The 13,842-nt window shown below is 43.2% G+C and overlaps 1 protein-coding gene across 1 annotated transcript in view; it reads right to left on the minus strand.

Annotated features, from left to right (window-relative positions):
* SORCS3 (sortilin related VPS10 domain containing receptor 3) overlaps window positions 1–13,842 on the minus strand; it is a 593,008-nt gene that overhangs the window by 85,253 nt on the left and 493,913 nt on the right. Inside the window, exons 10-12 of the mRNA XM_037804383.1 lie at window positions 12,997–13,143; window positions 11,281–11,383; window positions 5,737–5,813 (exon numbers count right to left, since the gene is read on the minus strand). Of these exons, the coding sequence (XP_037660311.1) occupies window positions 5,737–5,813; window positions 11,281–11,383; window positions 12,997–13,143 (327 nt within the window). The remainder of the gene's footprint in view (window positions 1–5,736; window positions 5,814–11,280; window positions 11,384–12,996; window positions 13,144–13,842) is intronic.

Consider the following 13,842-nt stretch of genomic DNA (forward strand, 5'->3'; position numbering starts at 1 on the left):
ATATTTCATTTTTCTTATGTCTCAACTGTGTCCCTTTGAGCCACCTGTCCTCCACCTTCCAATCCCATACAAGTTCATCCTTAGCATTCAACTGTCATCTAGTTAGACTGTCTTTTTCTTTTTCTTTTTTTCTTTTTTCAATTGTGGAAACATATATACAGCCTAAATCTTCCCATTCCACCCCCTCCCTAGCCTTCCATTAGTGGGATTAATCACATTTAGAACGATGTGATGCTCTTTCCCACCATCCATTACTAGAAATTTCCCTTCACCTCAAACAGCAACCCTACACTCCTTTCTTAACTCCCCATTGCCCCTTCCCCCATTTCTCTTAGCCCAAACTCTACTTTTCATCTCTATGGTTATATTCTCTGATAATTTCTTTGTGTCTACTGTGGGGCTTAAAATTAATCTCTTAAATCCCTATCAATCTTGTTTTTCTTGATACCACCTTCACTTCAATAGGGCACATAAACTATGTTCCTATACTCCTTCATTCCCCCACCTTTATATAGTTGTCTAAAATTACATATTTTACATTGAGTTCAAATCCACTGATTTGTCCTTAGAGTTTGTGTATTTTTTATCATGTAGGAAGTAAATGGTGGAGTTATAGTTCAAAAATTATTGACTTCTATTTGTATTCCATTGTGTTTGGAGAATGTCCTTTGAGTATATTCAATTTTTTTTTTTTCTTAATTTCTTGAGGCTTGTTTTATGTCCCAGCTTATGATCCCTTCTGGAGAAAGATCCGTGATCACTAGAGAAAAATGAGTGTCCTGGTGATTTGGGATGTAAGGTACTGTATATGTCTGTTAAAATTCTCTATATCTCTTTCTCCTTTCTTTGTTTCTCTGTTGGTAGGGCTCCCTTCAGTATCTGAAGTAGGACAGGTCTTTTATTGGCAAACTCTCTCAGCATTTGTTTGTCTGTGAAAAATTTAAGCTCTCCCTCATATTTGAAGGAGAGTTTTGCTGGATAAAGTATTCTTGGTTAGAAATTTTTCTCTCTCAGAATTTTAAATATGTCATGCCACTGCCTTCTCGTCTCCATAGTGGCCACTGAGTAGTCAGTACTTAGTCTTATATTGTTTCCTTTGTATGTGGTGAATTGCTTTTCTCTTGCTGCTTTCAGAACTTGCTCCTTCTCTTCAGTATTTGAGAGTCTGATCAGAATATGTCTTGGGGTGAGTTTATTTGGATTTATTCTGTTTGGAGTTCTCTGGGCATTTATGCTTTGTGTGTTTATATTGTGTAGAAGGTTGGGGAAGTTTTCCCCAATAATTTCTTTGAATACTCTTTCTAGACCTTTACCCTTCTCTTCCCCTTCTGGGACACCAATGAGTCTTAAGTTTGGATGTTTTATTTTATCTATCGTATCCCTGAGATCCATCGCGATTTTTTCTATTTTTTTCTCCATTCTTTCTTTTGTTCTTTCATTTTCTGTTCTGTGGATTTATAGGACACTGAGATGTTGTTCAGCTTCCTCTGGTCTTGTATTGTGAATATCCAGAGTCTTTTTAATTTGGCCAACAGTTTCTTTTATTTCCATAAGATCTTCTATTTTTTTATTTACTCTTGCAATGTCTTCTTTATGCTCTTCTAGGGTCTTCTTTATGGCACTTATATCCTGGGCCATGGTCCTCTTGATGTCCTTTAAATCCTTTGCCATGTTTTCGTTCTTTGATTGTAGTTCTTTAATTAATTTTGCTAGGTATAATGTTTCTTCCGAAATCTTGATTTGTGTGTTTGGAGCTGGATTCTCCATATCGTCTGGTTTTATCATATGTGTTAAGATTTTCTGTTGTTTTTAGCCTCTTGGCATTTGTTTTGCTTGACAGGGTTCTTTCAAGCTGTATCAAAAAAAAAAAGGGGGGGGGAATATCGATCTAATTTTTCAGAGACACAGTTTGGTGACGTACACTTTCTCTTACTAACCAGCAGATGGCATCTGTGAGTCTTTAATTTGTTAGAATTGCAGCTTGGTGACATACACTTTCTCTAACTAACCAGCAGATGGCGTCCGTGAGTCACTTATTCCCCTCAAGTCAGTTCTCCCCAACTTTGTGGTATGTGGGGATCTGATTCTTTTGGGGTCCAATTGGTGCACTTAATTTGGGTTTGTTGTCGGTGCTGTCTGCCCCCAGTGAGGGGTGTGTGCCTGAGTGGTTAGGGAGGAAGGGCAGGTTTAACAATCAAATCTCCCAGGTGTTCCCGGAGATTTAAGGCTGTTCTCTGCCGCTGACACAAAGTCCTTGGTATTGGCATAGGTTCCCTGGGATTTCTGAGCAGTTCCCCCCTCCCTGCTGTGTTTTTCCAGGACCTCTGTTGAGGGGGGGAGGGCCGTACCATGTCACAAGTGAGCGCCGGCCTCCAGGGAAGCCCTGGGCCGCCGGGCTGTGTAGGGGTGTTCCCAGCCCGCTTCAAAGATGGTTGAATGGGACGTGTTAACTTCCCCCTTTCTGCACAGCTCCACTCTCCCAGCTCCAGGACAATCAGCCGTGGGTGTATTCAAGGCCACTGTCCACGGCTGATATTGCGTCATGTGAGTGATGCTGCGGGAAAGACTCCCTGTCAGGCTGGGTTTCTCGGCTGGGCTCTGTGCTGTGTGTTCAGCCAGGCAGGAGCAGCCCCGCCTGCTGGGGCGACAGCTGCGAGGCTGGTTTTCTTGGCTGGGCTCCGCGCTGTGTGCTCAGCCCCGGGCAGGAGCAGCCCCGCCCGCCGGGGAGACGGCTGCGAGGCTGGGTTTCTCGGCTGGGCTCTACGCCGTGTGCTTGGCCCCGGGCAGGAGGAGCCCTGCCCGCTGGGGAGACGGCCATGAGGCTGGGTTTCTCGGCTGGGCTCTATGCCGTGTGCTCGACCCGGGCAGGAGGAGCCCCGCCCGCTGGGGAGACCGCTGCAAGCCGTGCACCCCCCTTTTGTTTCCCTGGACCCGAGATGATCAGCAGTGGGTGTGGGAAGGGGTATCCTCCACCCCAGACACCGAGGCGTTAGTCCACACTACTCCCGTCTTATCTGCAGCTGTTCCTGGGCTTCATATATATATATATATACACATATTTATTTATTTATTTATTTATTTAAAAGTCCAGCCCACTGATTCCCCCCAATGCTGCGTGGCCGAGTGATTCAGCCTACTCACTCACTCGTTTCAGGATGCAGACTCCTGGTTTCGCCAAAAGCACATTCCCTGTGGCTTTAGCAGAACTTGTCCAGCTGGTGCTACTTTGGAAGTGGTGTTCTGGGTCCTTTCTGGTTTTTTATCTAGTGTTTTCCACGGAGGTGTTTTTTTCTTTGTCTCACCTAGTCGCCATCTTAGGTTCCTCTCTCTCTTATTCACTCTTTCATCCAACCATGCATCCATCCATCCAACCATCCATCCACCCATCCATCCATCCATCCATCTATCCATCCACCTAGTGATCATCCATCCATCTATCCATGCATCCATGCATGCAATCATCCATCAGCATTTACTAAGCACCTACAATGATGCAAGGCTCTGGGCTAAGAGAACTTCAGAACCTAATCTCACATATATCAATGCTTCTATTTGAAATGACTTTCCAATTTCCAGTCTGAAACAGAAAAAATATTTCTCCCTCAGCATAGAAACAACCTCAACTTTAGATCTTCTATAGAAAAGTGGGATTGGAGAATTCCTCTAGCTCTTAACCATGAATGGAGGCTCCTACAGCCCAGATGGAGATATTAGGATGGTAGGTTAAGTGATAAGAGCTAAAATGGATAAGAAGGTATAAGCATATTTAAAGGGGAGGAGGTAGGAGGGATGGGGTCTCCTGCAAATATGCCCTAGGGAATACTATAGAGAAAAAGTAAATAGTTTATTAGCCCTAAACCTCTCAATTTCTTTCCTTTTTCATATTATACCTCTTAAGGAAAGAAAAATTCCCACACCCATGGTAAATCTTAACACACAAAGATATATCTCAGATATAAACATACATGCTAGTCCTGCAAGGCTAGAATTTTCTCTCCAGAGCTCAAAGTAGAGCTCTCAAAGGAGAGTTGGGTAAGCACATATTGGATATGCTGGGTTGGAGACTGAGACTAAGGGCCATAAGAAGAGCCTTGGCACTGGGGAGGATGGGAAAGTTATTCTCACACTTTCTTCTTAATACTTTCATGATGGCTACTGCTAACTCTTGTCTAGTCCAGCAATGGAGTGAAAAATGGAATCCTTAGCTCTTTGGGAAAAGAAGAAAGAAAAACTAAGTAGTGACAACAAAAAGAAAGGGATGTTGCAGTGGCCACCTGGCTAAGTTACCTGTATCTTGAGTCAGAGGGACAATTGTCTGTCTATTGAGAACTTCCCTCTCTCACAGTTTCTGTATTATATGAGTTTGTATTCCAGCTTGCATCTTCATTTGGTACTCATAACAGGTTATCTTATATTTTGAATGCATGTTATTTAGGTGTCTGTCCCAATCTACCTAATCATGTCCGTACGTGCAGGAACTTTGACTTATTCTACTCTGAATACCTTCTAGCACTTAAATTATGGGTGCTAGGTGCTTGATAAACTTTTTTGATAGTGGTGGTGGTGGCAGTGGTGGTAATGGTGGTGGTGATGATGATGTTGGTGATGGTGGTGATAATCTTTACTAAGGGATCCAAAGAAGAATTTGTTCAAGTAGATTTCAGATGGCAACTTCACCTTCATCAGCAACACATTCAGTGCTGTTCCCTTGTCTTCCCCAGGTAGAAAATTTCTCATCTTTAAGACCCAGCAAAATGTCACTTCTTCCTATGAAGACTTCCCTGGTTTCCTCAGTAGAATCAATTAGTCCCTTTCTTGTGCGTAATATAAATGCCACTGAAATAATACTATCATCTTGAACTGTAGTTAGTTATTTATGAACCTGTTTCCTCTACTTAAGTTTGAGTTCCTCGAGGAAAGGAGCTCCAAAATATTCAATTGCCTCTCCAGGTTTGTGCTTGATTCCTGGTTGATATTTTATACATATGTGCTGCTAAATATAGTGACTATATCACAAACATATGATATATGTGACTATTTCAATTTAAATTAATTAATTAATTAAATTAAATTAAAATTAATTAAATAAGATTAAAATTCCCTAACATGAACAACATTTAAAGTGCTCAATGGACACATGGAACTGTACAGATACTGAATATTTCCATCATCACTCAAAATTCTATTGGACAGCATTGCCATAAATGTTTGTAAAATTGAATTAATTTTTCATGTAGCCATGGATAGATTAAGCTGTTTCATATTTACCTAATGCTGGGCCTATACAACACTGAAACAACCATAGACTTCCATGACTTTGCAACTTTAATATTCTAACCCCTTCACCTGGTAGATGAAGAAACCGATCCAAAAGGTAAAGAGATCTGCATGCCAAGATCCCAAGGCATATTAATGATATTAATGATAAAGTTGTAAAGGTTGTATCTCCAGCAACCAGTACAGGACTCAGCATATGGTGGCTGTTTAACAGGTATTACTGAATAAAAGCATGAACAAACAGGGAATATTCTAGTTCTTCTTAACCACTGCCCAGTGTGCTTTCCTTCCAACCCCATTACCCTTCTAATCTGCCAGCCCAATTTACCAAACTGAACAGCTGCTTCAATTTTTTTCACAATCTCAAAGTCATAACATGTCTGAGAATCTACAGGAAGGGGAGAAGCTGGCAGAACCTACCCTAAATGCCTCTTCCCTGTCCCTGAATTAAACAGTTACCTGTCTCCAGGTGTTGCCCCCATCAGAGGAGATGAACACACCAACATCAGTATAAGAGAGCTCCGGGCCAATGTTGCCTGAAACATAAGCAGATCATTTGAAGGTGTCAGGCAGTTTAAAGAATAAGTGTGCTTGGTGCTGGGGGAGTGGGTAGCAGAGGGCAAGATTTGCCAACTGGTGTTTCAGTTGACTTCTTCATTCTCTTTCTTGGTATCATATCAAAAACCCAGCAGGAAGAAGAATCCAATGTGGGAAAAAAAGTAAGTAGTATGACAGGACTGTCACCCTGTGTTGCTAAATGGTAAGATTAAAAGACCTGAATATTGATTAGCTTGGATATCTTGACCTATTCACTCTGTATACTGATAATCTTTTAAATAGGTCTTGATAGATGTCCCCTGCAGGTGGCAAAGAGTGGAAGAGTATGCGTGGAGAAGCTGGGCCCAGGAGCACGCTCCTCCCCATGCAGGATTTTAGCCTGAGAAACACTGGTGTGTGTGTGTGTGTGTGTGTCTGTGTGTGTCTGTGTGCGTGTGTTTGTAATCTAACTTAACAATGTGCCCCTTGAGCACTGGGCAGGTGAGTGACATGGTAGTACAGAGTATGTAACCTAAATTATAGAGTGCCCAGAAAAAGGTGACAAGACCCAGCACACCATGGCACCATGCGTGGCAGGAGAGGTTGTCCGGTTTATGCCTAGACTGACCCCACTTACCTTCCATCCCTTCACAGCTGCTTCTTCTCTCACCTCTTCTTTTCCTTCCCTTTAGGCTTTGTCATCTTATGGGTATTTTTATTAAAAGGCCAGCGATCAAGATTTTCCAGCCTATTTATAGTATCCCTGTTTTCCCAATGGATAATCCCTGCAGAGCCTTGAACATTTCCCCAAATTTAGTAGTTTGCCTAATAAATAATTGTGAAAAGATGAATGAATGAATAAACAAATGATTAATTATGTTCCAATGCTGATGTGCATTTGGGGAGGAACTGAGAACCAGGAAGATACCCTAAACATGCAATAGTTGATCATATTGGCTGATATTTTTTTCTTTAAAAATAGCAGGAAGGGAATATTAGCTCCTACACATCTGTAGCCTAAATAAGAGCACAATAAAAATGCAATAATGAAAATGTTAATTGAGCTTCTGACATTTAATGCTTCAAAATGAAAAATTAAAGCCAGGCTACAGCTTGTCAAGCTCCCATCAGCATCAAGGAGCACACAGCTAGCCAACTTGTTTTGACACACAGCTTCCAAAAATAATCCTGGGGCTCAGGGCTCAGGCAGCAGAAGTGAGTGGAGCGGGGAGAGGCTTGGTGAGCAGCTCTGCAGAGATCTGCCTGGAATTTGGAATTCAACTTTCCACAAACAGGTTTTAGAAGACACAGATGAGAAAGGAAAGAGGAATAGGGCAAAGAACATCAGCTTGAGTTGTCTGTAGTGGTTGCCTGGAGCATCGTGCTAAGAAGAATTCAGAGGTCATATTTGGTTTCAGCAGAAAAGAGTGTGATGATAGGTAAGTAATGTTTACCAAGATTGGTGGAAAGAGAGGGAGGCAGGAGCCTAACTTCCCCAGAACTCTGAACCTACCATTTCTGGCATAGCTTCTTAGGATCTTACCACCTATCACTTGCTTCTAGGACTGGTTCTGCCAATGTCCTCAGCCTCAAAACTCAACTAGACTGCTTTTGGTGGCTCCATGAGGTCAAGAACCCAAAGCTCACAGTGAAGTCTCTTTTAAAATATATCTTCAGCCAATTGAAGGGACCCTGAAAGAAATGATGCTAATCACAGGGGCAATAAATTTGGTACCCAAATGCAGAGTCAGAAAAAATGAATCCAGGACAATTCAAATCTGAACAGTTTCAGTCCCTAAGTGGCCATGCAGACGAGCTCTGAGAAGAAAAGTCTTGGTTATGGTGTCAGAGAAGACAGGTTTAATAATGAACCTCACTAGCTGGAGTGGAACTGGTGAGACTTAGCCCAAGCAGCCACTGGCACAGGTTGGAAGAAATAGATGTAGCCACTGTACAGTTAAGTGGTGTGACAGGAGAGAGGAAGGAGTGAGATGGAGAAAAGACCAGGGTGCTTCTCCCACACAAAGCTTAGCTGATCAGTGATGGAGGTTTTGCTTTCCTCTCTGGCAGCTTTAACCTTATTACTTTTACCCCATTTCCCCCCAGGGTTATCCTTTTCTGCTCCTTAATTAAATGCCTGTGCAAAAAAAAAAAAAAAAAAAAAATGAGACTTCTGGTGGTCCTTTGGAGGTTAGAGGAGCTTCTCTCACAACCACTGATGCCAGAGGCAGGAGCAGCCCATGCTGGGGGGTAATGGCTCCATAGATGGAGAGGCAGATCATGCACAGTCATGTGCAGGGAGGGGAAGGGCCTCCCTCAGAGGGGCCAGCACCAGGGCCTCAGCATCTAGGGGAATGTGAATGGCGTGTCTGGGTTAGCTGTGGAGCTAGCATGTAAAGGAGCTCAGGGCTCAACTGGATGGGTGGTTTCCCTGGAGGGAGCACTAGACTTGGAGGCAGTGGGCGTGTGGCTTTGCATGGACACCTGTACCCACCTGGCCTGTGTCTCTTCATCTGTAAACTGGAGAGAATGGTGAACCCCCTTCCTACACCACAGAGTTGTAGTGAGATCAAGGCAATGAAATTGTTTTGCAGTCTGTACAACACCGTGAGGCTGTGAGGTCTTTACCATGAGCTGGATGGCACGTTGTTAAGGACATTGAGAACCCCGCAGTTTCTGCTTGCTCCGAGAAACTGCCAAACTCTTCAGACTGGAATTCCATCTGCCTTCTGAGACACCTTCAACTAGAGTTTGCCATGAATCCCAGGGTGCACTCCCCTGAGACCAGATCTCAATGTGAGGTGGGAAAGAGGGAGGGAGAGGCAGGAGTGGAGGGGAGAGAGCCCAGGTCACTGATACCTGAAGGCAAGTAGAGCCCACGGGTGTGGGAAGGAGCCCTGGAGAGACAGGCTCTGTGCAGGCCCCTGGAGACATACTTGCTGATTTCCTAATTGTTTTTCTGATGGCAAATATCTCCCTGGGAGATCAGGAAAGCAGGTAAGGGGAGGCTGGGTACAAGGAGGCACACCCACTGATCCAGCTCTGGCTTCTCCCCAATGATCCAGCTCTGGCTTCCCATGCAAATCTTGTAAGCTGTGTTATGCCCCTCCCATCCCAGGGCACTACACAAAGCCTCAAGAGTTTCAAAGCAGAGAGGAAAGGGAAGTCAATTCCAATATAAATGGACTAAAAGAATTTAAAACCAGTTCTTTAAAGTCTGCATGTTTGTAAATTTACAAAAGACTTAACATCACACTAATTTAGAGGCAAATGCTGGTCACAGGTAATAACTACCACCCCTGATCCAGCTTACTAAGCTCTGAGCATCCTGCTGGGTCATGTAAACACACTCTCTTCCATCTCTAATTCTGACAACAGGCAGAAAGCATCCCTGCTTTACAAACAAGGGAAGTGAAGCTCAGATGTTAAAGAACTCAGCTAAATTCAGAAGGCAAGTAAGTGTCAGAGCTCAGACTTGAAAGCAGCAGGGCAGGGTTCCTGAGTTTCCTTCAGCATATGCACAGCCTACGTAGGCATATGACTTAGGAATTCTATTGAAGGAGATGAGTTAACTATAGTCTTCCACGGCAAAAAGAGCAGTTTTAACTTCTGTAAAATTAATGATGATAATAGGTAACATTCTATATATATCCTAGGCACTGTTCTAAGAACTTTCCATTCATTGCTTCATTTAATCCTGCCATGCTATTAGCGGTATTATTCCCACTTGACCAATGAAAACACTGAAGTTCAGAGTGACTAAATCACTTAGAACAATGCTTGGCTACAGAGTAAACATCCAAATAATATTATTATGGATCACTATTCAGTATTGTTTCTACTGCAGCCCAGGGCCTATCATAGGTCTAAGGAGATGTAAAGGGTACCATAGCCTCTGAGTTGGGAGGTTCAGCCCACATGGATTGGAGAGTGTGGGCATCACTCCCCAAGCAAGGAGAATTGCAACAGAGTCAGCTCTGATCTCTTGCTATTCTGGGCTCCCTACAGCCAGCAGGGTTAAATATAGTGAGCCCATCCACTTGGATTTGAGATGAGTTGGCTGAAATGGCAGAAGTTGATGTTAGCCATCACTGGTGGTATTTAAAAGTTCACTAAGTTAGATGCTTGGAGAAGGCAGCCATGTCTAGGAGAGCAGTAACTCCAAGGGGCAGAGCTTCTGGTTGATGAGAGAGAAAGAATGTAGCAGCTCTGAAAGTCACAGTGAATTTATCTGCTTTCATTATAAAATGACTGCCTAACACCAGAGCTTCAACGTGGAAGATCAGAAGCCTGCCTTGCTTTATGCCATCAATGTATTCCTGAAAAGGTGTATGTAAATCAAATGCATGCAAATCAGAGCACACTTCTTCCCCAGAGACTTTCGTTTTCATTTCAGTGTTGCTTTATCTTCATTTCTGATTGATGTTCAGTGGACAGTGGTTCCAACAATGCAACCTTAAGTTTTTCTGCCCTTTCCCCAGGCTCTCAGCCAAGTGGTCAATCATGTGTAAACAAACCTTTGCATGCACCAGAGACCTCCTGATTAAAAACAGCTCTGGGGTGAAACCCTTTGTAAAGAAACCTCTGTGTAAAGAGAAAATCACCCCAACTGATATTTGGTGAGCTGAGCAGTACATATATCATATTTTCTTAAAGTGAGAATTCCCTATAACAAACCGTCTTTCCGATTTGTCAGTTTACTTTGAGAGGAACTCTGGTCTCTTGCTAACCACTATGGACAGCTCTGTGGCTGGGTGGGATGATGCATTAACCTAGACGTTACCAAGGTCTGGAGCTCTAGGTTCTTAGATTGGGACCCAAAGATGGGGAGAGTGCCCACAGCTTTCATCTGGTGTCCATATGGGTCCATTTCAAAAGCAGGCTACAAACAGTATTCCTGAAAACCCTAAGGAATACCTAGGTCTCTATCTGAGACTCTATAAAAGTTTCACTCACTAAGTTTATTTTTCAGAAACTTAAAACCTCCAGTTTGTTCCTGTGCCAGATAAGTCCCAAAACCCAGAGGCACGAGTCTCTTCAAGTATATTAACCAGCCGCACCCCCTTCCCCATAACGTTGACACCCCTTTCTATGTGAACAAGTTAGAGTGGTCATTGCCTAGATATCCCTGAAGATTGAGACAGTGATCAAATGAGAGAGAGGAGTAGCAGCAAACAAGAGAGGATTTAACAAAGGTTTATGAATACTGAAACATTATAGAGATTATTTTTTAGTCTCATGTATTAGAACAGATAGGAGGAAATAACTGAAATTGTGGGACTGTAACCATACCATACTTTGAAATTTGCTTTGTAAATACTTGTTAAACTACACTTTGAAAGTTATCACTTTTCTGTATTTATATTTCACAATAAAAAATGTTTAAATTTTAAAAAAGTAGCTACAAACTTATTCCCAAAGTCCCCAGTAAAGAAGAAGCCCAAAGAATACCTTCCTTATTCTCACCTGTAGCCACCACAAGTCCTGGGGCTGTCTCTTTGCTGGAGATTCTTCCAGAGGAATAAGGGTTTTCAGAGATCTGCAGGTGCAGGTGTAAGGAGCAGAAGGGCTAAAAGGGAGAAGAAGAAAATAGCTTCATTCTAGGAAACTCCTGACACACACACACCCTCACTCCAGAGATGGGCAGTCCAGCTTCCAGCCACAGCAGGATACTGGGTGACGAGCTGCACACTTAATTTTGGGCAGGAGTATCTCCACCCCAAATAGTATGCTCACATCACAAGCTGCCCTGGGCACCTTTAAAAGGCCCATCCCTGTGCCCACTCCCACCCACAATGGAATGCCTTTCCTTCCCTTCCGTACCCCCACCCCACCTATCAAGGTGCAGTTCATGGGCTGCCTTCTGAAGCCTCCGACAGGACAACACTAACCTTCGCCCATATGTGATCCCGACCATTCACCTTCAGAATGGTCACCCTGTCAAACTCTGCTTCTCAGAGCTCTAAAGGGCCACTGGGATGGATGATGAGGGGAAACTTACTGAAACAGTCCCCAGGCCCTCTACTCTCTTCAACCAAATTGTTTCCATTTCTGTTTTATGCATTAGGCTCCTGTTCATGATTTTACTTGAATTTTACTTAAAATGTTTGAAGCCATTTTTGATTTAAAACTCATATGTTTATGTTATTTATTTATTTATCCCCCTAGTGCTTTCTAAAAAGGGGTAGGGGGTGCATAGAGATGTACACTATATAATAAATTAAAAATAAGATGAAATTGGGTAAAGAAAGCATTAGTTTAAGAAAATAAGATGAAGCCATGGGTAGGGTTTGAGGGAAAATAAAATCATGTTATGACCAGTTTCTAGAGGTAGGCAGTCATTTGTCTCTGAGCTTCCTAACATCTAAAGCAAAATGGGACGCAGAGAATAGGACTGAAAACTGCAAAAGGGGAAGAGCCCTGTCTGTCCCATTTACTAGTAGGTCCTCAGTTTTTAACATATTGTCTAGAATATAATATGTGGTTAATAAACCTTTTTGAATAAGTAATAAAATGCAGTATTTTGCTTGGGAGAAACATAACCATTTATGGAACCTTAAAAGAGTTCTCTAATGGGTTCTCATTAGGAGGACACTGGGTGTTGTGGATTGTACTATTAACTGTCTTCTCTGCCCACTTAGAGTGGCAGTACCTGGGAGTAAGTAAGGGTAGGGGCAGGGATAACATCTTATATATCTTTGCATCCTCCATAGTGTCTCCTGCAAAATTCTATACAGCAGGAACCCTGAGAATCCCGATAAATTAATAATTGTCCCATGTGAACAAACCAGCCTTCCCTTTCCTGGGCTGCCAAGGCCACCTTTGCTCACCTTGACCTCTATCAAGTCCTTATAAAATCGTGTCAGATCATCGTCAGTTAACACGTGAGCTACTGCTACTGCGATCTGCCTGGGATCCTCGAACAGGCTCTTTCTCTTATACATTTCTTCATCTTACCCACAACCAAGTGTGAAGTAGATTCTCAGTAAATGTCCAAGGTTCTCAGTTGAACTTGAATTGGTGTGAGCCTGAGCCCGTCGGCCAATTCTATGGGAGTTGAAGGAAATCCCTGCCCATCATTGGCTAAGTTCATAAGACCCCTTGAGGGAAGAAAGTCCTCGATGTGACATCCCCAGGCACCCAGCCTGCCCTGTGAACTCTAGATGAGACTGGAAGACTGACCAGCAGGCAATGCACCGGACTCCCTCTCAGGTCCACGTCTGGGGCTTGCAGTAGGCGCCAATCCCTGCCCTTGTTGTATGTGATATACGTCTTCACCTGGTCATCCACCTTCTTGTTTGCCAGGAATATCCCTTTGATACCTGCTACCTAGGAAAAAGGGCAAGAGATGGAGAACCATGTTGGGCCAAAAAACCTGAAATCCTGGAGAAACCCTGGGAGAAGCCCCAGCATTTTTCTATAGGGCATTGGGGGCACAAAAAAGAGAAGAGGAGGGAACATTATGAGAAATTCTGCATACTATACAGAATTGGGGGGAAAAGGAGAAGTTTAGGAAGTTCATCTCTGTACCCCTCAGCCCTCCCCAGATTTCCCACCTCCCTCTCACCCATCTGCTTCTCCACCCCCTACACCTGTCATTGCACTTTGATCCAAAAAGCCTTATCCTTAATTACCTACTAACATTCTCTTTGAGGTGGGAATGGTTGATAACAACTATAGGAGTTACCCCTGCCAGAAAATATGTTTATTTTACAGGAGGAGTTTGTAGACAGGTTTTCAAGGTATGGAGGGATAATTCTTATTGGGGAAGTTTAAGCATCCTGATTAGTAGTGAGGTAGATATTTTGGGGCAGATGACCCAGTTTGGAGACCTGGCATCCATCATCTGGCCACACCACTAGCTCACTGTGTGACCTTGGATAACTCACTTATCATCTTTGGGTCGCAGCCAACGGTCACTTTGAAATAGACTAAATATGCCCTGTTGTGCCTTAGTTTCCAGTTGGCTGGTAAAGGAGACATGAGATAATGCAGAGAACCCTTGCCAGGATTCCCAATTAACTGATA

Source organism: Choloepus didactylus, chromosome 15, assembly GCF_015220235.1.
Source record: "Choloepus didactylus isolate mChoDid1 chromosome 15, mChoDid1.pri, whole genome shotgun sequence".
In the NCBI taxonomy this organism is placed as follows: domain Eukaryota; kingdom Metazoa; phylum Chordata; class Mammalia; order Pilosa; family Megalonychidae; genus Choloepus; species Choloepus didactylus.